At 44.3% G+C, this 25,451-nt stretch overlaps 3 protein-coding genes across 3 annotated transcripts in view; 2 read left to right on the plus strand and 1 right to left on the minus strand.

Annotated features, from left to right (window-relative positions):
• The window catches only part of slit2 (slit homolog 2 (Drosophila)), a 102,342-nt gene extending 93,970 nt beyond the window's left edge, over positions 1-8,372 (plus strand). Inside the window, exons 29-36 of the mRNA XM_076294793.1 lie at positions 2,053-2,146; positions 3,086-3,223; positions 3,438-3,678; positions 3,828-3,958; positions 4,406-4,560; positions 4,769-5,057; positions 5,372-5,580; positions 6,476-8,372. Of these exons, the coding sequence (XP_076150908.1) occupies positions 2,053-2,146; positions 3,086-3,223; positions 3,438-3,678; positions 3,828-3,958; positions 4,406-4,560; positions 4,769-5,057; positions 5,372-5,580; positions 6,476-6,717 (1,499 nt within the window). The 3' untranslated portion in view covers positions 6,718-8,372. The remainder of the gene's footprint in view (positions 1-2,052; positions 2,147-3,085; positions 3,224-3,437; positions 3,679-3,827; positions 3,959-4,405; positions 4,561-4,768; positions 5,058-5,371; positions 5,581-6,475) is intronic.
• Positions 8,373-18,964: 10,592 nt separating this feature from the next.
• mos (v-mos Moloney murine sarcoma viral oncogene homolog) lies at positions 18,965-20,249 on the plus strand. Its single transcript, XM_076295974.1, has one exon. The coding sequence runs from the start codon at positions 19,000-19,002 to the stop codon at positions 19,999-20,001; it is 1,002 nt and encodes a 333-aa protein (XP_076152089.1). The 5' UTR covers positions 18,965-18,999; the 3' UTR covers positions 20,002-20,249.
• A 1,687-nt stretch (positions 20,250-21,936) lies between these two features.
• The window catches only part of LOC143133479 (multiple PDZ domain protein), a 41,870-nt gene continuing 38,355 nt past the window's right edge, over positions 21,937-25,451 (minus strand). The window contains 7 exon segments of the mRNA XM_076293241.1: positions 21,937-22,083; positions 23,128-23,251; positions 23,383-23,432; positions 23,495-23,533; positions 23,573-23,677; positions 24,985-25,056; positions 25,278-25,425. Coding sequence (XP_076149356.1) covers positions 21,937-22,083; positions 23,128-23,251; positions 23,383-23,432; positions 23,495-23,533; positions 23,573-23,677; positions 24,985-25,056; positions 25,278-25,425 — 685 coding nt within the window.

Here is a 25,451-nt window from a genome sequence, read left to right on the forward strand (position 1 = left end):
GATTGTCAGTATGTAGTATCCCTTTATCTATCCTTCTCTTTCCCTACACTGGCATGTCGTCCGTATATCTGCTTGTCTGTTTGTCTTTGTTCTTGCATGCTTTTACAACTCGCTTTGGATTGGGAAAGAGGCTGAGGTTCATTTCCACCATGGGTAAGTCGTCTAGCAGAGACATCTGTTAGCCACGACAAGCTGGTTATATCGCCCCCCCCCCCTTATGTCTCATTACGGAGGGCCAGGACCCGCAGCATGCCTGCCTGGCTCTGTGTCCAAATCCCGTCTCTGGCTATTCCCCGAGGGTGGTCATTAAAGCGCTAACAGTAGAGTATCAGTATCCTGTGCGTGTTTTGAGCCTCTGATGGGAACGTGCGTCTCAGCAGGGCCTCTGCTCCGGCTCATTTCCCCAGCACAGCTCCCACTGCAGCTCTCAAGTGGTTGTTAGCTGAGGCGCTCGCTCACTATTCACACACACACACAGGGCCCCATACTAATCACCCCCAATGCCCCTCATCAATAGCCCAGCAGCCAGCCCATCGATTGCACATGCGTCTGCCATTATCAGGCTCTCCACAACATGGCTGGCCGGTGAAATATGGAAATCTCTCTGCCTCGCTCCCTCTGTTTCTCATGTGCACCATTTAATCAATGGAACATTGACAGTATTCCTATGTGGTTACGATTTGTTCAAGATAGAGTATTGTAGTTCTGTTCCCGTCTTGTTTATTCACTTGAGTCTGCATCCTAAGAAAACACAAACACAGACACACACACACACTGAATGGAAAGGTCATATTGTGAGTAGTATTAAAGATTCATAATTTAATTTGTGTTCCGTGATAGATTGAAAAAATTAATGACCCAGGACAGTTGTTGACATATTAAATAAATGATTGTGTGGAGTAGGGGTGGGGGGTGGGTGAGCGGGTGGAAAGAGAGAGTAAAGCAGAGAGAAAATGTTTAAGTTCCTGAAAAAGGAAGAGCATTAAGGAAATTTTGTATTTTATTCACAAACCATCTCAAGGATTAAAGTACCTCCTAACTTTCCAGTGAAGGAGAAACTTTTTTATTTTTATTTTGTGTAATTCACAAAATACTTTAGTGCTAAAAACCAACACTTAAGCTGGAAGAACTAATAAGTAGCTAAGAGGGGTCTGGATCAACTCCCAAGCCAATTGTAAATGACTGTTTCTGTCACTCCGTGGATGTTTTGTAATGGCATGTAGAATCACATAAAATTTACCGTCTCAATTCCTAGGGAGTAATTGTGGAGTTTGGAAGGGATTAACAGCACCAGCCAACAGAAACAACCCATTTATTGCCAAAGTTACGCTGAATGTAACTTTTTATTGTAAAATTAAACTAGCTCTTGTCTCCACAAACATGTCATCATACAAACGGATTTTGAAAACTGCAAAGATACTTGGTCTCTGGGTATTGTCTACAATTATTATCTAAATTGCAGCCTATATTATGTTAGTTATTACAAAGGTAGTCTTGCAAGGGTGAGTTCTGTTTTGCATCAGCCTGGTCCGCTTGTTTATTTATTATAGCCACTGACATGCTTTTCATGTGCTGTCGACATGTCACTATTAATGTCATAAGTATGTTCATTGTTGATGGTGTCTATTCTGGGGTCTTCTCCCTGTGCTTGTGCAATTGGCCTTCAAAACAAAGTAACATTCCAACTGGGGTCATGGACTTTCACCGCAACGAGAGTGTGTAATACACACATATGTGTGTGTGTGTTTTTTTTTATGAAACTAACCTATAAAAGAAATGTGTCATGTGTAATTAATCATGCAGAACAGTGTGTAACAGAAGTCAGCTCATCAATATTTAAGAAGCCAGTTTCCAAATGAAAAGCTTGCTCTATGGTGCGCATGCATGATGAGTGTGTTGCATCAGTGCCGAAGGTGAATACAGTCCTCATGAATATTTCTCTCTCTCTCTCCCCAACACCCCCATCCCCTTTTACTTTGGTGTGTGTGTGTATGTGTGTGTGTGTGTGTGTGTGTGTGTGTGTGTGTGTGTGTGTGTGTGGCTCCTCTGCAGGTGAACTCTGTGAGGAGAAGCTGGATTTCTGTGCCCCTGAGTTGAACTCGTGCCAGCATGAATCCAAATGCATCCTGACTCCTCAGGGATTCAAGTGAGTATGCATGCATTTGTGCGCACACACACACACACACACACACACACACACGCACACACACACTCACACACACACACAAACACATACATCCTCACACACACCCTCACGCACAGAGCCTCCTGCCTTTGCACTGCAAGGATTCCGCCCATCAAATACACTCTTCTGTTTTCAACTACAACAGTCTCTGACTTTGAAAGCCTCAGCACTCTCTCTCCCTTGGAGCATTCTGCGGCTCCCGCCCTGCGACTCTCTTCTCCCCACAGTAGTCCGCTGAGAGCGAGCGTGGCATGGAAAACATTTCACCATTGTTTTTGTTATGGCTTCCCTCTAAGTTGAACACTTAGCATATTTATTGTGTTCTCACAGGGCCTAAAACGACTCGGCTGTTTGTTTTTTCTGCTGTTGAGAGAGTAACTTATCTGTGTGTGATTGAGGAGGGCTGGGGTCAGGGGGTGGTGGTGGGGGTCTGATGGTGTGAATGCCGTGTCAGATGAGATCAGTCGGGACGACGTGGTTCAGTCCCCGAGGTCCCTTCTGATTGGCTCTTATTATTTTACTACGCACGGCTGCCATCGCCATGGAACTGGACACACGATATGGCTCTGATACTGATGTCATTTATTTACAGCTGGGTGGGTAGGGAATAGACCCTTTACGGTGTGAGACCAGGGTTTATTATCAAGGTTATGGCCAACGAACTGACATGAAAACATTTCTCAACCAGAGCTACAATGAGTTTTGGGAAAGTTCCACTTTAATGTCATACATCGTACAGATCACAGTGGTTGATTCACCACACTCAACTCAAATGTTTATTTTTTTCACATTCACTAGAGTTCTGTGGAGTATCACTAAAAATACTGTGTTAAATTAGATAGAAAAATGAGACACAAGCCAGGTGCGATGGTGTTAACCGTGTCGGTGTGCATTGCCCAGGTGTGAGTGCACTCCTGGCTATGTTGGAGAGCAGTGTGAAGTGGATTTCGATGACTGCCAGGATAACAAGTGTAAAAATGGAGCTCAGTGCATTGATGCTGTCAATGGCTACACCTGTGTGTGTCCAGAGGGTTACAGGTGAGTGTGCGCTCTCTCTCTCTCTCTCTCTTTCACACACACACACACACACACACACACACACACAGTGGTTACATGTTAATGAAATACATCTTGACGAGTGTGACATTAATGAGAGTGACCTCCTTCCCGTGTGTTGAATACATGTTGACACAGAGTGTGACATTAATGAGAGTGACCTCCTTCCCGTGTGTGTGTGTGTGTGTGTGTGTAGTGGTTTGTTCTGTGAGTTCTCCCCGCCGATGGTCCTGCCCAGGACCAGCCCGTGTGATAATCATGACTGCGCCAATGGGGCCCAGTGTGTTGTCATGGGCACAGACCCAGTGTGCCAGTGTCTCCAAGGTTACGAAGGTCCACGCTGTGAGAGGCTGGTCAGCGTGAACTTTGTGGACAGGGAGTCCTTCCTACAGATCCCCTCCAACATCATTACAGAACAAGCAAACATCTCTCTGCAGGTATGGCCAATTTAAACACACACCCACACACACTATCTTTTTCTCTCTGTTTTTTTCTCTCACACACATACAACCCACACACACACACACACACACTGTCTCTCTCTCTCTCTCTCTCTCACTCAGCTAAGCTCTGCTGTGTGTTTCAGATTGCCACTGATGAAGATAACGGCGTGCTGCTGTATAAAGGGGACGGGGAGCACATAGCGGTGGAGCTGTTCCGAGGCAGGCTGCGAGTCAGCTACGACACGGGCTCCTACCCCCCCTCTGCCATCTACAGGTACTGCAGTTCTCCTACCCCCCCCCTACAGTTCTCCTACCCCCCCTCTGCCATCTACAGGTACTACAACTCTCCTACCCCCCCCCCCTGGCATCTATCGGTACTACAGCTCTCCTACCCCCCCCGCCGCTATCTACATGTACTGCAGTCCTCCTACACCCCCCCCCCCCTGCAATCTACAGGTACTGCAGCTCTCCTACCCCCCCTCTGGCATCTATAGGTACTGCAGCTCCTGCCACTGCAGCACACGTATGCAGCCCAACCACTGCTGCGCAGGAGGGTGGGGGGGGGGGGGGGGGAATGCACAAGGCACTAACTGATCCAATCTGTAGAGATGTGGCTGCCTTGTGATGAGAATGACCTTTTCTCTCTGGTGTTCCTTGTTTCACTCTCTTGTATTTTGCATCACTCTCATATTTACTCTTGCCTCCCTCTCTCCATCCTCAGTGTGGAGACCATAAATGATGGGAGCTTCCATGTGGTGGAGCTGGTGGCCCAGGAGCAGACCCTCTCTCTGTCCATTGACGGTGGCAGCCCCAAGACCATCAGCACCCTCAACAGACAGACCACTCAGCACAACCCGTCGCCACTCTACCTAGGCGGTAGGTGGAGCTCCACCGTTGAGCCATATCACTTCTGTGGCAAATAGAACACCCTGAACTGTGTTTACCCTCCCCTCTTGCATTCTCTCCTTCTCATGTGTCCATTTGCCTCTCTTTTCCTCTCCTCTTCTCTCTTCTTCTCTCTTCTCCTCTCCTCTCCTCTCCTCTCTTCTCTTCTCCTCTCCTCTCTCCCACTGTGCCGTCTCAGGTCTTCCAGGTCAGGTGGGCGTGGCCGCATTGCGCCAGGGTCCCGGCCGCAACGGCACCAGTTTCCACGGCTGCATCCGTAACCTGTACATCAACGGGGAGCTGCAGGACCTGACGCAGTTCCTGCTGCAGTCGGGCGTGCTGCCGGGATGCCAGCCCTGCAGCCGGCCCCAGTGCACCCACGGCACGTGCCACCCCACGGGACAGTCCTCCTTCAGCTGCGAGTGCGAGCCTGGCTGGACTGGCCAGCTCTGCGACCAGCAGGTCAACAACCCCTGCGATGGCAACAAGTCAGTCCCACTCCCTCGGAATTCCTACATTTCACCTTTTATACATTGTGTCCTTCATGTTTGAACAACCCATTGCGACAATAGGAGATGAATACACACAGAGATGTGTTAAAAAAACAACGCAAGTTGTGTTATTTTCAACACATATTGTGTAACAAATAAAAAAATGGAAACACCACAAACTGTATTGTCCATATCTGGACATGAGTTTAAAAACAACGCAAGTTGTGTTGTTTTCAACACATTTGTTTTAAGAGTGCATGACTGTAAATACACACATGTGATGAATTGTCTGTCTCCTGCTCTCACCTCAGGTGTATCCACGGCACATGTTTGCCCATAAACTCGTACTCCTACAGCTGCCGCTGCCAGCCGGGCTTCGCTGGTGTGCTGTGCGACGAGGAGGAGGTGTACAGCCCGTGCCAGTCTCTCAAGTGTAAGCACGGCACGTGCCTGGTGTCTGGACTGGGCAAACCTTACTGCGAGTGCAGCGCGGGCTACTCTGGAGAGAGCTGCGACAGAGGTACATGACAGTGGCCCTCACTCATGCCTTTACTACTGGGTTGTGGTTTTAGTTTTGGAGTTACATAGTGCAGCAAAACAAAACAAAAAAAAGTTGTATCTTTAATGAACCATAATCATTTTAGCGCAACCCTATAATGACATGAAGCTAAATTACAATACTGAGTCCGCAGACTACTGAATGATGTTGTTGATGTGCTTACAATCTATCTTTAACACTGCATGTGACATTAACTGGACAGGCTTGGCCTCTAACGCTGTGGATAGGCGTTTGGCCTGTGTTGCTGTGGTTGGTCATCTGTGACACTAACTCTACTAATGCTCTGCTGCTCTCTGTCCTGTGCTCTCGTTTGCGCGCTGCTCTTTGCCTGTGTGCCCCCAAGCCTCCTCTGAGCCTCCTGAGAGTGACACTCAGGGCCAGCAGGTGAGAATTTGCACTGGACAAGAGACAGGGGCCGGGGAAGGAGAGGGGGAACGAAGGAACACACTCTCTAGATAGACATAGATATTACATTAAAAGTTGTACTGTGTATTACGTGCATCCTACAATGAGTGATGTTGCCATGAAGACAAGACCTGCAAATTACTCTTTCTTTTTCTATCTTCAAAGATTTAAAATAACCTCCTTTGTCTTCCCTCTCTGTACGTTTCTTCACCTAAACACTTGGTTGCCCTGGTAACAACTGCATTAAGTAATTCTCGAACCGCTATGCAGGAATGTAGGGACAATAGTCAGCACAGAGCCTTCATCTTTTTCTTCTATTGTTTTTTTTCGATCTCTATTCTAACTCTTTTCATCTGACCGCTCCCCACCCCACAACCTGCCCCCTCCCCTCCTCCCTCTCCTCATCCCTCTCTCCCTCTCTCGCTCCGTCTCTCTCTGTCTCTTCCTGCAGAAGTGGCATGTCGAGGCGAACGGGTCCGAGATCACTACCAGAGGCAGCAGGGCTATGCGGCGTGTCAGACCACGGAGAAGGTCTCCCGGCTAGAGTGCCGGGGCAGCTGTGTGGGGGGGCAGTGCTGCGGGCCGCTCCGCAGCAAGAGGCGGAAATACACCTTCGAGTGCACAGACGGCTCCTCCTTCGTACAGGAGGTGGAGAAAGTGGTCAAGTGTGGTTGTACGATGTGTCCAACCTAGAGAGGGCCCCCCACACTCCCAAAACCCACCTCTCACCCCCTTCTGTCTTGCGCCCCCCCCCCCCCCTCCCCAAACCTGTCACCACCTCTTGTCCAGATCTCCTCTTCTTTTGGAGTTACACACCCCCCTTTTGCTTTTGTTTTGTTTCATTTTTGTGTCATTTTGTTTTTTTTTTATGTAAATTTTTTTGTTATGCCGGACTAATGTATGCTTCCATAGTGGAGTTGTTGAATTATTGTAAAATACAGAACAAACTTATTTTTTATTATGAAGCGGAGAAAAACAAAAAGACAAAAAATAGAGTTGACTGTTATTTTTTTCTTCATTTGCCATCCCTCTAGGAACTGTGACCTTTTTTCCTTTGCTGTTTTTCGGTCTCATTTTTCTGTTCCCATGAACGCTTGCGTAGCAGACAGTGAGCTACGATGTCAGGAGCTCGGCACTGTCTTCTCTGTTCTAATGGATGGCTTTCATAAGGACATTAGAGGATAGACTCTTCCCATTCTGACACACAGGACAGCAAACAAAATGGCTGATGAACACCATCACCACGGAGATGATGAATCGCCAAAGCCTCAAAAACATGGACAGCTGTCCTAAAGACTCACACAATGTCATAATGTTACAATTTCTCTTTCTCTCTCTCTCTTGCACACACACACACACACACACACACACACACACACACACACAAACACACACACAATACTTCCATTTCTCTCTCCCAAACCCATATCATTTTGTCAACATGTTTGTATTGCAAACACACACACACAAAGAGAAAAAAGCATGTAAAGCTCCTTGTCTCCAGTATTACTGTGGAACTATGGTGTTGGGGGATTGCAGGGTAGGTGGGAAGGTGTACCAGGGTTACAGTGCTAAACTCTACGTTGGATTCATATCATTCTTCATTATTATGTCTCTGTTGGCACACCATATCGCTCACATGTATTTATTGTATCAAAAAACTTTTACAGTACTTATTCAGTAGATCTTCCCCATGTATTGCAGTTCGAATCTCTTAATATATATTAATTTATATTGTCCTTCTGTTATGATTGAATTAAACATAATATCCTGTTGGGTAGTTTGACTAACATTTGCGTCCTTCTCAGTCGAGAGGTTGTTTGACCACTGAGACTATTGTATTTTACCAGAAACCTTGGTGACATTTTAATCTTCAAATGTGAAGTGAAAGCATTGTATATTTTTGTCAAATCACCTGAAACTTTGTACTGTGCCAGAGATGATCTTTATATTAGAGTTTCAATGTATAGTTCAATTTCCCCTCGTATTTTACATAGAGTAAAAGCCGTGTTTAGAGAGAAATAAAATAAACTTAGAATACGTAAAAATCTTTTAAATAATGTTCTCCTCTAAGATGATCCTTTTTAACAAAATACTGTGACTTTTTCTAAACAAAACTACTTTGTTATCCCTTTTGTTTCTGACGTTAACATGTTGCTGCTAAATTTGTATTGTAGACTTGGATGATAATCTGTGCCGTAGTGGACAGTGTGCCGCGGTAAAGCGGAACGCGTCGTATTACCAAGAAAAATAAAGCTGTCCCTCCCTGTAGACTGTGTTCCATCCGTACTCAGACTAATGTCAGTCCCAATACTGATGTTTGTTTAATAAACACGATATTTACCTCACCGTCTCTCTAGTCTCTGTGTTATGCCTGCTGGTGATGCACTTCCTATCAGGTGCTGCTGCACATGTTGGCAAAGCCCTGGATTCTTTCTAAAAGTCTCTCAGGCGAAGCCCCTAATCTCAGCCATGTCATGCCCTTTCTATCCAAGAGACAATTCAATCAAATCATGTCAAAATTTGTAAAAGAATTTAGCTTAGGATGGACACGTATGAAGATGGATGTATTTGAAGGATTGGTGATGCTGTCCTGGGCCTTACTCATATACTGTAGCCTAGTCAGTGATGCTGTCCTGGGCCTTACTCATATACTGTAGCCTAGTCAGTGTTGTACAGTATTGTTTTTATGTACGTGTGTCTTTGTATTTTTGACCTCTTAATGACTCATTGGGGCCATTTATGGTTATCTGCATAGGTAGATGTTTTAGGTGAGAAGTAGCAGAGAGGGATTGTGGTGATGGCGTTTATAGAGAGGGAAGCAAACCACAAGGTTGACTCATGCATGTGCAAGGTTTCATGCCAACTTGGGCATGGTCGTTAGCTTTACAACACCACCACCTGCTGGAGATTTAGAGTTATGCAAACATTGATTGGGGTGTCTGTCTGCAATGTTAAAGCAATAAATGGGTTTAGGTTTCTCTATGCCATTAATCAGCTTTGGGATGAGCTAGTAGAGATATTGTCAGCTAGGCCTTCTTGTCCAAACTTAGTGCCTGATCTCACAAATACTCCACTGACTGAATGGGCAAAAGAACTGCAAAGGGAGGACCAACTCCCTATTACAGTAATACCTTGTGGGTGTAATGGGTCTGAATATTTTTGTTTACATAGCATAGATCACAACAAATACACTGCTTACACACACAGACATGATAGTCAGGGGGCCTATGTGGTTTCTGTGGGATTGAAATGTTAATTTTTGGAGAGTGGTTGGACTGTCTTTAGAGGTCATGGAGAAAAATTATGTCTCTTTTTTTAACCTGTTTTAACCCTATTTTTGTGAAATTGTATATTTCACTATAATTAACACCATAAATATTGCCTAAATCACTGGCTATGTTGAATAAAGTTCACAAAACAGTTATTTTATTATTTTCAACAGTATGATTGTATGTAAGTATTATGATTGTATGTCAAACAATTAGAGATAAGATCAATAACCAATCAGTTTCACCAAATACACAAACTCCATTGCTGAAAGATAGCAAAATCACTGAATCACAGATGAGACCTCAAACAATATTTAATTAATTTACATATACACAACATATTAGATCTCACCTCCACAATGTCACCTCCACAACTAGTCTACTAAACCCTATTTGTACTCACCTTCTTAAGACTGGTCTCCCCTTCCTGGATAATGTTTTGCTCTAGATTATAAATAATTCTGTCAGGGCATGTACCGCAGTCGTTTAAGACATCTGTTATTAAGCTCTCCCTCAAAAAACCTAGCCTTGTATCTATACTGGTCCTCCTGGACCTCAGCGCTGCCTTTGACAGCATAGACCATGACATACTACTTAGGCTTGAAAATTTGATAGGCATCAAAGACTCAGCACTCGCTTGGTTTAGATCATACCTTCCTAACCGTCAACAATTTGTACAGGTCCATAATAAACCATCTACCCAGATTATGGTAAAATATGGAGTGCCTCAAGGCTCAGTACTGGGGCCCCTGTTGTTTAGCAGATGATACATAACTATACCTCTCCATAAAACCTGATGAATTAACCCCGTCAGCCAAACTTGACACATGTATAAGAGCTATAAAGACATGGATGACGAATAATTTCCTGCTTTTGAACTCAGATAAAACAGAAGTCATGGTTTTAGGTTCAAAAAGATGAGGGATATCCTATCCACATCACAGGCTACATATAGTGATCTTCCACTGACCTCATCCACAAGTGTTAAAAACCTGGGAGTTATAATTGACCAGGGCCTAGCACTAAGTAATCACATAAAATAGATCACCAAAACTTAATTTTACCATTTAAGGAAAATTTCAAAGATAAGGAAGTCCTTCTCCTTACCAGATGCCAACAAATTAATGTTTTGTCAGCTCAAGGATAGACTATTGCAATGCTATTGCAATGCTATTATGTTGGCTGTAATAATACCTGTCTAAAGAGCTAACCGTTTATTCAAAATGCAGCTGCTCACACACACAAAAAATATGAACATATTTTCCCCATCCTAGCATCTTTACACTGGCTACCTGTTAAAAGTCATTGACTTCAAAATATTACTTATAGTTCTTGGTTGGTTGCCTGCATTGAAAGAGGACACCTCATGAAGACACTCTTTTGTCTGCTTCTGACAGAAGAAGCACTTATCTATGCTGGAAGCAGCTGCTGCTGAACAAGTGTACAAAGTCCCTCTAGATGGACTTTATGCAGTTGCAGGTGTTGCTGCAGGTTCAGAAGATGGTCTACCACGTCTTTTCTGAAGACACCGAGTCCTGCCTGCTTCACATGATTTCTATATAGTATATACTGTATACTTTTTTGATCCCGTGAGGGAAATTTGGTCTCTGCATTTAACCCAATCTGTGAATTACTATACTCTCTCATGGACAAAAACAAGAAATTAGGCATATGTCTCTAGTGATGGTTCATTCACCAGTCCACACATATCTGCCACTGGATACATATCCCAAAATCTGTTTCTTTTAGAATATGTGTGCCATCACCTGACTAACAGAAAGACACACCTCAGAATATAATCAGAATAAAACTAGACTGTGCCACCATGGACTATGAAAATGTGCTTGCTCAAATGTAGAAGGCTAGAAGGTCACTAATATCACCAACCATGAAGAACAGAGGACTATGTGCTTCAGGTTATTCAATATTCTAAATTCTATCACTGCCAGCTATCAGCCAACTGTCAATGGTAGTCAGGGATGGATTACTGCATGGGCCTACCGGGCCCAAGCCCAGGGGAGACAAGGAGTCAGGGGGCCCAAGCCATTGCATGGAATCATTGCCTCAGTATCAACACATCATATCAACATATAGGCTATGAATCTGATTGAATTAAAGTATTGGCCATCCCCAAAATGCACCAGAATATAGGAAATCACATCAAATACATTTTTTAAAATGTCCCCCGCAACAATTAGTGGATGGCCCTTAATACATCTGGGCCCAGGGGCCTGAAAGTTCATAATCCATCCATGCTGGTAGTGTCTCTTTTTCTCTTTCTCTCTCTTACACACACACACACACACACACACCTGTCTGTCTATCTGATCCTTTACCCTTTCTTTTCATCACACTTACATAAGCTACGGAAGGCCTTATAGACTAGGCAGGATTTTGGAAAATGTGCTTATTTAAAGTCCCGGCAAATCATGTTAATTTTTGGCATACAACATTTTTAGGGGTTTTGAAGGGTGCTGAATTCAAATCTTCTGTATGCCAGGCTCAAAAATGTCCCATAATGCCTCAAAATGGAGAAATCCAATATGGCCGCCGCCGCCAGGTCAAAATCTAATTAATCACTTATCTTTTAGACTGTACAAGGTAAAAACCTGAATGTAATGTGCTTTTATAGGTTTTCACATATAGGGAATTCAATGTCATGCTCAGATTTAAGATCAAGACTAGAGAAAATGCTTGAAATTAATGTACATGGTTAAAATTGTTGTCTCGGATAATGAATAATTCATGAAAAAAGAGGACCATGCAACAGGTTGATGGCTTTCTGAAGAATTTACTTGAAACATGTTTAGAAGCAAGGTTGATTACCATATTTCAATTATATATTTATATTATTTATCTGTATTTTAACTATTTATTTAATAATGCATATTTACCTATTTATTTAGTAATTAATCCATTCTGTTCTAATCAATTCTTTAAACTTCTTGGTATGAAGAGGTAGGCTACATACTTAGGCTATCCTAATCATCCTCATCCTCCTCCTCTCCAGCAGTGTTCTGACAGGTGCTGCTGCAGCTGCATGACTCCATGCATAACATGCAACTTTTCCTGCAACTGTAGCGCTGGCTTAGACATCCCTTGACGCAACCACAGGAGGTGATCTCCTTACAAGCTTTTGGAATTGGTGGAAAAGATAGTAGCTGTGGCACTAACTGATCATGCACATTTGAATAGCCTGATAAGTGTGTGTTGTGTTTGGGCCACCAACATGCTTTCTTGGCAAGGGACGCCCCCCAGTCGTGCATTAATTATTTAATTATGCCTACGCACACAAGGGAAGCCCATTGTCGTTTTTTCTCTGGTAAACGCGCGGGTTCTCCTGTTTCCGAGGGTCCGTCAAGGAAGATGGCAAGAGTAGCCAGGGCACTTGGGGAGTCCTCAGCAGCCTTACAAGCCTCACTTTTTTCTCTTAGCACAAGGCCTGCAGTTCCCCAACCTGCTCTTTCTACCAGTCCGCATGAGCTGGAGGAGGAAGATGAGGAGGCCATTGTGGACGTTGAGACTGTTCTTGCGTCTGAGGGAGAGGAGCTACCTTGTGCACTGCCCTGTGTAGCCAGCCCCGTGGGAGGCGAGCTGGCTCATCTGTTTGAGGAGGTCGTTGGCAGGGCATCCAGGGCTCTTGATATTCCCCTTCCAGAGAAGCCCCTTGCCTCTGCGTCTAGGTTCCGCACAGACATGACTGAGCGCCCAGTGGCGGCGCTCATTCCCCTCAGACCAGACAGAGAGCGTCTTTTGAGAGTGCTGGTGGAGCCTGGGTCCATGTTCGGCCCACAGCAGGCGTGTGACAGCTGGCCCTGTGCAGAAGAGGTGAGAGGGTCTCTTGGCAGGCGTACCAGGGGCGCTAGGCGCCCTAGAGCATTCACGCCTCAGCCAACACCTACCTTGGGGCATCCGTCTTGGGGGCCGACTGATCTCATGCAGCGGCTTCAGACATCCCAGGGGCGGGGTACCTGCCCACAAGCTGGCTAGAGGGGCCAGCGTGCTAGTGGCCGTGGCCTCTCCAGGCGCCCTTGTTGTTCCTGACAATCTCCGAGCCAGCCAGCCTCACCTCTCAGCTCGATGCATTAAGGCTTGGCTGGAGCAGATCCATGGATGCTCTCCACCATGACCCACGCTCAGACCTTATGTGCAGAGCTGTCCACCCTCCTGGACAAAAGGGCGATAAGGGAAGTGAGGAGTTCAGACCCCCAATCGGGGTTCTTCTCCCGTTGTTTTCTTGTACCCAAGCACACAGAGGACCTTCGTCCTATTTTAGACCTCAAGGCTCTCAACGTACACCGGTCTCTGAGGTGCAGGTTCATCACAGTTCCGAGGGTGCGGCAGGCCATCAATGCAGGGGACTGGTTTGCTACCATCGACTTACAGGATGCTTATTTTCAGATACCCATGGCCAGGGCTTTGGCAGTTCCTGAGGTTTGCGTTCGAGGGTCAGGTCTTCGAGTTCCAAGTCCCCCCATTTGGAATCTCTCTGGCCCCCCGAACCTTCACCAGGTGCATGGAGGCAGAGGGGGCTCAGGATATTAAACTATCTAGACGACTGGCTCATCTGTGCAACCTCAGAAGTGCAATGCCTCCTACATGTGGCCTTGCTGTTGAAGCACATTCAGGACTTGGGCTTAAGCCCCAATCCCAAGTAAAGCAGGCTCCAGCCTTCCCAGGTCACCACCTTCCTGGGCATGGTCCTGGACTCCAGGAGGGCAACCGTCTCAATGTCTCAGTTGCTTCACGTTGCACGCCCAGGTGGAGTGGAAACTCTGCCTTCGCCTCTTGGGCCTTATGGCCCTTCACATGCGCCCAGTCCAGAGGTGCCTGTTGAGCCTTGGTCTGTGCCCCCAAGGGCCCTCCCAGGCCAAGGTGACTGTGTCCCGCAGGCTTCACAGTGCTCTATACTGGTGGAGAGATCCCGCCAACACCGAGAAGGAGATTGCCATGGAACCAGATATTCGTGACTGGGTCGTATTTACAGACGCATGCCCAGTAGGCTGGGGCGCCGTTCTCGATGGTCAGGTTATCAATGGTCTCTGGACGGACCCTTGGCTATCCCAGCACATCAATGTCCTGGAGCTGAGGGCTGCTCTCCTCGCCCTCCGGCACTTTCTACCGTGGCTAAGAGGCCAACATGTGATGGTGAGGACCGACAGCACGGTGACTGCGGCCTACATCAACAGACAGGGGGGCTTGGGGTCTCCAGGTCTTTGCAGCCTGTCGACAGACCTGTGGCTCTGGGCTCATCCCCTATTCAGCTCTCTCAGAGCAGTTCATGTGCCGGGGGCCTTGTATGCTGCGGCCAACATCTTGTCAAGAGGGGGCCCACATCCCGGAGAGTCGAGGCTCTAGTTAGCTTCTTCCTATTCACAAAGGCTAACTACGTTTTTTTAGTTTCTTACGATATATTAATTATTCAGTTAGCCTATACATAATCCTCACATAACAATATTCACATGCTATTATAGATGTATTACATGGTCCTAAAGAAATTGTTGTGATATTATGTTATAGTTTACCTGTTACTGCTGAGCATCATGTGAGAGGAGCGACATAATTGCTAAAAAGTGCCTCCTCAGTGTATAGGTAGAGGGTGTGGCCTCATTCAGGGTTACATATGGGTATTTGTGTGTGTAGGGGTATGGGTAGGGGTGGGATGGGCAAACATGTCATCATAGCACACTGACATCAAAACAATAGGCTCAGGAACAATATTTCAGTAGTAGGCAAATCTAGTAGTAATAGCTTAAGAGTTTCAAGCATTTTCTTCAAATACTAAATAAATAGTTAAAATACAGATAAATAATATAAATAGATAGTTAAAATATAAAAATAAAAAACATTTTTCAAGTAAATTCTTCAGAAAGCCATCAACCTGTTTCATGGTCCTCTTTTTTCATGAATTATTCATTATCCGAGACAACAATTTTAACCATGTACATTCATTTCAAGCATTTTCTCTAGTCTTGATCTTAAATCTGAGCATGGCATTGAATTCCCTATATGTGAAAACCTATAAAAGCACATTACATTCAGGTTTTTACCTTGTACAGTCCTAAAGATAAGTGATTAATTAGATTTTGACCTGGCGTCGGCGGCCATATTGGATTTCTCCGTTTTGAGGCATTATGGGACATTTTTGAGCCTGGCATACAGAAGATTTGAATTCAGCACCCTTCAAAACCCCTAAAAATGTTGTATGCCAAAAATTAACATGATTTGCCTTCAGGGTTAATTTATTTTCAAAATTGACCTAGACTATTACAGACTTCAGCTGGTACTATGTAAAAGTCTATTAAGTCTATTAAACTTGATTTAACAGAGATCTCTGCACTTTGTGCTCTGAATGGGTGTAGACAAGAACTGACAGAGCAGGCTAGGCCTACACTCAAGCACACTAATAGGCATGAATTGATTGTATTGATATTGAAGTATTATTTTTTTAGCGGACAATTTCGAGAATTTTAGGCACAATTTCTTGTTAAAGAGATCAATCATCAGCCTAAAAATGTTTTATAATGTTGTATTGTTTATGTGGCCCACTTTTGCACACCTTGTAGGCACAAACCCTGTGCTATAATACCAGCAATGTGAGGTTTATGGGCAAAACACCATATTTGACCTTTTCTGAATTTGACCTTTGATTTGGGTCCTTCAAAACCTTCAAAAAAAATGGAGACATGTTTTTTTTTACTCTTAAGAACCCCTAGAACAAAGATATAATACTCTCCAAAAATTAACATGCGAATCCCACAAGCCCCCAAATTAGACACATAGGCCCCCCTACTATGAGGTAGATGTAAGAACAGGGGCAGAGCCAGATGGGGAGCACAGGCCATCCCCAGAATCCATTCAGTCGCCCCAAGTGCTACGGGTGTGAGAGAGAGAAGAGAGCGAGAGTTTGGCCTCTACTGTGCACCTGGCGCAAGGTGGCACAGAGTGCGACGCAAAGCTTATTTTTATCTTACACTCAATAAAGTGTTGATTTTTCGCCATGCGCTCCTCTTCTATTAAACCTTGCGCGCTATCTAACATCCTCTAAAAATCATTACGTCACTGACCAAGAAAAATCCGGTCTATAGGGAAAGGCACATATAGAGCACAGCTGAAGATGCATTGTCACGAGATGTAGGCAGCAACTCCTCTGCAGGACAAATATCCTTAGGATTTTTATTCAGTCATTTGAACATTATTGGGGTAAGTGTTGTTTTTTCAGGCTATGTTTTGATGGTAACCCCTTGTCAGTCAATAGTGAAAGTAATTAACTGTGTACAGTAGAACTGTTTTGTCGTTGACTATGAGACCACGGTGAAGTTAGTTTCAAATAATAGATGAGTGCAGGTGCATGTAGGCTATACTCTGCTAGTCACAAACAGGTTTTAGTAAAGCAAGGTTTAGTTGAATCTCTGTTTCATACGGTCTTACGTGCAAGCAGATTCCTTCAAATGCACCGCTGACTATCAAAATACCGATGTGCTGTTGGAAGTTGCGCTGCTTGCTGTTACCTAGCGTTCAAGGGCTTCGGAAAAACCTTTTTCCCAGTGAAAACATCATCAGTCATTCACGTCATGTAATGTGTGAGTCAGAGGTCGGAATTTGGGGGTAGATTTTGCTAACAGAGTTGCCCAGTTAGGGGCTCTTCATCACTTTTGTCATCACGTTGTAGTTAGTTTGTAGTCCATGTGGCCTTTCACGTCCAACAGTTTTAATGTGAACTTGGTAATTTGCCGTTTTTGTCACTTGATCAAAGTCCATTTAGGCAAGTGCCTCCACTCGGCGGCCATATTGCAACGCTTTTTGGGCACTCATCGGGCATCCTATTCGGCAGAAATGCGCGTGAGCAAGGCTTCACGACACCAATCTTGCTCCAGCGGTGAGTTCACATGAGAGCACATGATTGGCACGATGTCTTCACAACACACCACATGATTGGCTCAATGTATTCACATGTCGACGTTTTGCCGAGGAAGGGGTGTGATCATAGACAGTAAAAGAAATGGACGAACAGACTCCGTCGTTCTCAATGGGAGGGTACTGAGTCATTTTTCAGTTGGTCCCCCCAGTACTGCGCAGACTCGCACTTAACTTTGTGACGTTAGCCATCGAACTGAATCTTGTAACTCATATGATAGATAGGCTACACAGAAATTCTTCTCACACTTCCTTCGCCATCAAAGTTAAACATTTATTTATGTATTATTATTAATATCATCCTCACAAGTGATATCAAGTCGTGTTAATGTTGAAACTACCACACATGATCATCTTCAAAAACAGTCATGGTAAAACAAAACAAAAAAGTTATAGACTTGAGGCTAATCTTCTTTCCACTTTTCTGACCTACGTCAATCCATCGAAAACCTGAAATGATTATCGTTAGACTACCTAACGGTAAAACTACTGTTTTTCCATTAGGTTTACTTGCCTCTATGCTTTACCTTAACATAGGCTACAATGCTATTGTAGGCTACATAGCTTTGTTCACGAGTTTCCGTGCTGGCTGGACTACGCTTCTTATCCAAACAATACGGTTATCTCCCTTCAGTGCGTTAGCTTCCCTTCAACCGGACATGCTAAACATTCTTCTTACGGGAACCTAACGTTACGTACGAGGTAGTTGAGTCTTGTTTTGCCTTTTATTGTTTATGTAGATAACACAGAAGCTAAAATATCGGCACATGATATATGTTATATGAAGTTATGGGAGTTCAAAAAAATCCTAAATGGATGGGCGTTCTATGGGGTTAGCAGAGAGTTGATAACCACCACTACATCGATGCTTCTACTTCCGGGAATTCGCCTGCCCCCTTGGGTGTGATATGTGTAGACAACGGCCATATAGACCTCTCCAGAATATATCCCGCCTCCTAACTTCCGTATCCATCCAACTTCCGGGCGTGGATTGTCTATGGGAAATAACATGGCGTTTTGTAAGATCGTACCTGTCAAACTCTGTAGGTGACAAAGTAGAAAAAGCTGCTGGGCAGATTGGCCTACACACTTCTGCCATCTAGTTTCCACTGGATTTTTTTATTTTCGGTGCCGTTTAAGTAGTATAGTCTATAGTATACTACTTAAACGGCACCGACAATCAAAAAATCCAGTGGAAACTATATGGCAGAAGTGTGTAGGCCAATCTGCCCACCAGCTTTTTCAACTTCGCTACCTACAGATGTTTTACCGGTATGATATTTCGAAACGCCATGTTATTTCTCATAGACAATCCACGCCCGGAAGTTGGATGGATACGGAAGTTACGGAGGCGGGACTTATTCTGGAGAGGTCTATTGGCGTTACAAACTAGCCCCATGCATTTCTATCGAGGATTTTTTTTGAGTGCTGTCTCCTCATTAGAAAGTCTTTGACTTGATTAGCTGGATGAGGACCTTAGTTGTTATGTGAGGAAAGCTGCAGCCTCATCATGTCTGCCGATGCGTGTAATACTTATCTTATCAGGTGTTTTTGGTGTAGCTAACATGTTGGTGATGTGTTTCGCATTTTACACATCAGTTTAGAATATCACTTTTACGCACGAGTCTAGGTAATCTATTGTGAAAGATGTGACCATCAGAGACACGAAATTACATGTGATGATGTCATTGGAGGAAATGAGTACGCATACGTATGAAGTCACGTGATCGTGACAGGGGACTGTTCACAAATGAGCAGGTAACACAGGTGAGCAGTTTTGTCAACCATGCCATCTCCAATCCCAGTTACACGGTTACTGCCTAAAGACTTTAGGCCATCGGTGGAGCTAGGAGCATGCAGCAGCCCACTGATCAAGTATGCCGGTGGATCCACGTTAGCGGTCCCAGCACACACATTCCGCAGTAAAGTTGCCAGCAGACTATGGTCGTCTGTAATTCACTGGAACGAACTGCACTGTTTAGAGCCACTCGGGACTGGTGGGTTTGGCTCAGTTTACAAAGGTATGTACTTTGGGGAAACCGTCGCCGTGAAAAAGGTGAAGAGATATTCTAAGAACAAACTGGCATCCAGGCAGAGTTTTTGGGCGGAACTGAATGCCGCACACCTGCGCCACAAAAACCTTGTCCGAGTCATTGCAGCCACTACATCCATTCCAGCTGATCCGGAGAACGCTGATAACATTGGCACCATAATAATGGAACTAGCTGGAACCAGGAATCTGCAACATGTTATCTACGGGAGTGCAGAGCCACTAGTAGAGAGCAGGTGCATGACCTATTCAACCGACATAGCTCGAGGTCTTGAATACTTGCATGCGCACAATGTGGTACACCTTGATGTGAAGCCTGCCAACATAATTGTCTCCGATGCTGACGTGTGCAAACTCGCTGACTTCGGTTGCTCACGGAAGCTTGAGTGCTCTGGAGAACTAAGTCCTCTCACAAACTACATGGGTGGTACCTACACTCACCGGGCGCCTGAACTGTTGAAAGGTGAAGAGGTCACCTTGAAGGCTGATGTTTACGCCTTCGGTATCACGCTGTGGCAGCTCATCGCCAGGGAAATGCCCTATCAAGGTGATCGCCAGTGCATCCTTTACGCTGTTGTGGCTTATGAATTACGGCCACCAGTTAATGGGGAAAGATTTAGGGACTCTCGATTTGGACGGATGTGTAAAGCTCTCCTGGTCAGGTGCTGGAGTGCTAATCTAAACCAAAGACCAACTGCTGAACGACTTGTTGGAGAGCTAAATATGATGTCAGGCTGAAGTCGGCCCCCTCCTCCATGCACAAACGTGCAATATGCCATCCACAGAAATGGGATGAGTAAATATTAATAAGGAAAGTTTTAGATTGTGTATATATATGTAGATTTCATGACTGATGTAGGAGGCTACATAGCCTCCACCAGAATATGTTTTTCTTGTTTTATCCTACTTTTTGTCACGTCTTTTTCAGTCTGTCTGCCACTAGAGTGCGCCATTGACTTTGCAGTTTTCTATCTCTGTGCACCACTTTGAACTGCTTTATTTTTTATAATAAATAATCTGATGAAGTTAACCATTATACGACTCACTAAATATGACTCATCCCCACTAATATTTCCATCTAAATGGGAAATGTATGCACAACTGTATTTGGATAAGGTTATTGAATTGGGCTAAATGACTAGGGGTAAATAGGAACTCATAATAGGGCTTTGCAATAGTGTTTAAACTGCTTTTGTAATGGCTTAATCCATTAACATACTCTCCTACGCACATTTCCTCCATTAATTCGCCTTTTTAAAAAAATCCCTAAAAATAAATCTAGGACTATGAGCTTATATAGGTGAGAGTTCTGGTTTGTCCTATTGGAATGCTTACTTGTAAAGAGGAGTTGAGTAGAGTTGAGTAATGTGTACAAATGAGGATTTCAGTTCTCAATGCTCTTAGTCATTAGCTGCGGTTAGAGCTTTGTCTCATTTAGATGGGAAAGACCCATCCCTCTTAAAACTGGTTGTTGTCCCTTACTGTCCTTCCTTGGTGTTAGGTTCACGAGATAATGACCAATTTGACACTTATTTAAACAGATCTTAATCATACCCTGATAAAGACCTGTTGCAGATCAAAACATTTAGGCTCTTTTGCAGGGTATATAACAGTAAGACAAGCAATCTGTTACAGAAAAGTATTTTTGAGGCACATCTGTGGTTTGTCTTTTTTTCTAAAAGATAGAACAGTTGAATGAACATCTTCATTTAAGACCGGTGATTCTATCATTTCTGCCAGGGGTTGTAGATCTACTTGTAGACTTGATCTACTATCTGACTGTGTTGTCATATATTAGTAACCACTAGAGGGAAGCATTGGGCCAAGTTACAGCGATCAGACTATTTACAGTCCATCTATTTAACATCTGAAATTATTCATAATATTATGTCTGTGTATATATCTGTGCAATGAGGCACCATTAAAAGCATATGGTTAAATAGAATTAATTCAGTTAAGATATGAATGATTCTGCTGATCAGGAGATGCATAGACCATTTTATAAAACAACCAAACAAACAAACAATTCCTGTGATAATTGGATTAGTATGGTACACTGTCACATAACTAAAACTGAATTAATGAAGATAATGAAGGGTGCTGTATCTACAGTATTACTACAATATGACTAAAGAACACATCTATTATAATCTGATTAATTCAGGAAAATGTGGCAGAACAAGAGATTCGGATCAGCTTCAGAGTTTTGTCCCCAGAAACAGACTAACAAAATAAATCTCTTAATTTGGTGCCCAGGGATACGGCACACGCTGAGAAGAAGGCTGGATAGCCCAACAGGTACAATGGAATAATGAGAGAATGTCAGTCATGAACCAGTCAATTAGGTAGCTTAGTCATGGCTGAAAGTAGTCATTAAGGGGATATTGGCAGGACAGGATTCACAGTTCTGTCTCATGGTGTGTCTGTGTTTGCAAATACAGCAAGACAATCAAATGAATCTCCTAAAGCCACTTTCTAAATGGATGGTACATCACCCATGGCTAGAACTCCAAACTATCTTTCTCCTGAAAGAAGTTTTAGTTTGTGTATGTTAAACATTATCAAGAAGTTAATTACACAGTAATGCGGTTACACAGTTAAATGTGGATTGTCATCACAGCATCATACTGTCACTGGTGTGTATGTGTGACATCATCAGAAGGCGCCACACATCTATGAGAGCACGGTGAGGACCACGTGGCCTCGGCTCCTCTTCAGGATCTCCACAGCTTCTGCATGCGTCACTCCCACCAGGCTCAGCCCATTCACAGCCAGGATCTGATCGCCGTGCTTCAGACGTCCATCCTCCACTGCAGCACCCTGTGGACAGCCATCACAACAGCACACGCCATGTCCATCAAGTGCTTAGAGCCATTCTTTCAATTCTAGTCAGTAGAATTTGTATATATATAGTATGTGTTATCTGGATATTTCTATATTTATGTTAAAGGATAATTCCGGTGTGATTTTGACCTAAAGTGTGTTGAAACATGATACCGAGTGTGAATGTATGTCTCATAGCTCACCTCGGCTTGTCCCCTGCACTCAGAAATCTGGCGCTAGTTAGCCAATGCTACCAACACAGTGTTTCGTTGTGGTACCTCGGGCATCGGCCTAGCCATGCAAATAAATCACTGTTTTACACCATTTACGAGGCTCAAAGTAGCTCCATACTTCATTGGTAGACTTCCGAGGGCCTTGACATTTAAAACGAGACATAGAGAACTTTGAAAAAGCACTGGTAGTTTATTTACAAGACGATTTATACAGACAGTACCTTAAGGAATTTTACCGTTCGACGCCATCTTGAATTTAGTCACGATAAGTCGAGCGACGAGTACGAACGAACAAGTATGATAAGGGATCATATTCCAAAAATAATTCTGTGAAAATGCATGGATTCCAGTTGCTGCTACTGGAAGCAACTGAATCCATGCATTTCCACTGAATTATTTTTGGAATCTGATCCCTTATAATACCTGTTCGTTCGTACTCGTCGCTCGACTTATCGTGACTAAATTCAAGATGGCGTCGAACGGTAAAATTCCTTAAGGTACTGTCTGTATAAATCGTCTTGTAAATAAACTACCAGTGCTTTTTCAAAGTTCTCCATGTCTTGTTTTAAATGTCAAGGCCCTTGGTCAATATCACACCGGAATTCTCCTTTAAAGGAAAAATAAAATGATACTTATTTTCTAGTGAGGATACCATACTACATATTTATGGTTTAAATGCCAATACTAGTAGTTTCTGTAATAGCTGATAGCCTCTCTGATGTGAGTACAGTAGATGTGAGGAACAGGATGGGGCAGACAGGCTAGGGTTGGGTTCAGAGAGAGCAGGTGCAGTATGCTCCCACCTCACCTTGGGAAAGATGGTTTTCACATATATGGGCAGGTCACCGTGGGGACTGCCCATTCCACCCACAATACTGAAGCCCAGACCTGAGGCTCCTCTGTGTAAAGTGATGGAGCGACACTGAGGAGAACTGACACACACACACACACACATTCACACACACACACACACATACCAACATTATTATATTCAGAGACTATTTGTGTAGCTGTGTCTGTCCTCTTAATAGTCATTGTCAAAACTCAGTCAATCTCTTTGTACCTTAAGTGGTTATGGGTTGTGTAGTTCTCTGAAGGCCCTGATGCATCGGTCTGATCCTTGGTGATTTCATTCTTAATTTCAGCAACCCCAGACACCACCTTTATATAAATACAGACAAACACACCCCATCAGTGCTGCCTGAGGTCAATGACTCATCACTGGTGAGGTGCCAATCTAATAGATCACCAACCTGCAGGCTGATGGCCCCACTGGCGTTTCTCAACAGAGCCCCGACCTGAGCATGACTCATCCCCTCCGTAGGCCGGCCATCTATGCTCACGATGCGGTCACCCACCTGCAGAGACACACACAGTCTCCTCACTCAGTCCAGCCGTGAGGAGCACTCTGCACTTGAATTGTGGCCATCATCATTTCGCTGCAATTGCGGTGACCATGAAATTGGTCAAATCCAGTCTGATCTCCAAGAGCTCTCTTACAATTGAGTCATGTTTTTATAATTGTGTGTGCATGCGTGCGTGCGTGCGTGTGTGCGTGCGTGTGTGCGTGCGTGTGTGTGTGCATGCGCATGCACGTGTGCGTGTGTGCATTAGTGTGTGTGTGTGTGCGTGTGCATTCTGTGCTGTATGTGTAGGTCTCCAAACCCACTCTCAGCTGCTGTGTCTGTGCTGCCAATCCATCCGGGTCCATCCAGGAAATGTGTATGTCGCCATGGAGACTCCCTACCCCTCCAGATACACTGAAGCCCAAGGATTCTAACGCCCCCCGCTTCACACAAACACACACAGATACACAAGCATGCACTTAAACACAGACCAACACACAGCCCAGTAACATTTAGAAAGTTTCCTGTACACAGTCAACACCCACACACATCCATGCATGGCAAAGCAAAGCACAGTGAAACAGCAAACCTTCTGAAGAGTGACAGTTCTCTTATCTTTGTATTCATCTGCAGCTGAGAGAAGCACAAGACACTCGGTTGACATTATGAGCTGTTTGTTAAACACAGGCTAATAAACTCTGTAAATGCAAGCCTGATAAGTCAAACGTTATCTATTAAGAGCAGGGAGACATACAGCAATTTGTAGTGAGTTAATGAGTCTGTGTGTGAGAATGCGAGAGAGAGAGAGAGAGAGAGAGAGAAAGCACATGCATACATAATAACAATAATGTGACTAGGGAGGCTTACTGTGGCTGTTGTTGTTGTCTGTTTGTGTGTGTCCATGATCTGAGCTGGCCACATGCAGGTGAGGGAGTGTGTCTGTGTAGCTCTTCTGAGGGGCAGAGCACAGATATACTGCATTAACATTTCACTGCAACTCAGTGCACCAAGTTCACTCCCTAAACGGTTATCTGACACAAGAAGTACAATTTCACTGCATGTGGATCTACAGTCATTCTGCTGCATCCTACAGACTAGTAGTAACAGGGAACATCTGAGTAGACTCCAAAGCCGTACAGTAACTGGTTGCTTTTGAAATGTCTGTATAATAATAGGTTGAGGAGTACCACTGTGCCTGAGCACACGTCCATTAAAGTGTCCCCATTAATCTCACTCAGTACTTTGAGGCAAATATTGGGAGTTCTGTAGCACTGTAAAGTGGTGTGCTTTGCAGTGTAGTGCACTGTAACTCTATTTACCTGATAGCCCACCTGCTGTTGTTGAATTGCTTTGAAACGTGCCACCTCCAACACCACAGATTTTGTGCAGTTCTGACAGTCAGTCAGTGAGAGAAAGAGAGAGAGATTGTTTAAAATTTCAATATCAAAGTGAGGTGTCTTATCACAGATATGAAGAGCAACAGTAATGGAATACAAGAGCAAAATAAACATACATGAAGCCTGACAGCATCCACAGATGTTATGGTTCAGCAGCCGTGTAAAGTCTGCGATACTGATAAGGAGGATGTGACAGGGAGGAATGAGAGAGATACCTGCAGGAGAGAAGTGGCGTAGTCCTGAGTTACGGCTCGGACATCCTCTCCGGTGACCGATAGGATCTGGTCGCCTAGCATCAACCTGCCATCTGCCTCGGCCACACCCCCCGTCACCAGCTCGGACACGAATACACCAGTGTCATCCCTGTCACACACACACACACACATACA

The sequence above is a fragment of the Alosa pseudoharengus genome, unplaced genomic scaffold (assembly GCF_046254945.1).
Source record: "Alosa pseudoharengus isolate Yale_2024_CS ecotype anadromous, Long Island Sound unplaced genomic scaffold, YU_APseudo_1.1 YU_APseudo_1.1_scf_2, whole genome shotgun sequence".
NCBI lineage: Eukaryota > Metazoa > Chordata > Actinopteri > Clupeiformes > Clupeidae > Alosa > Alosa pseudoharengus.

What these genes read in the sequence shown, in the direction of transcription:
- mos (XM_076295974.1), top strand. Translation starts at nt 19,000, where the DNA reads ATGCCATCTCCAATCCCAGTTACACGGTTACTGCCTAAAGACTTTAGG.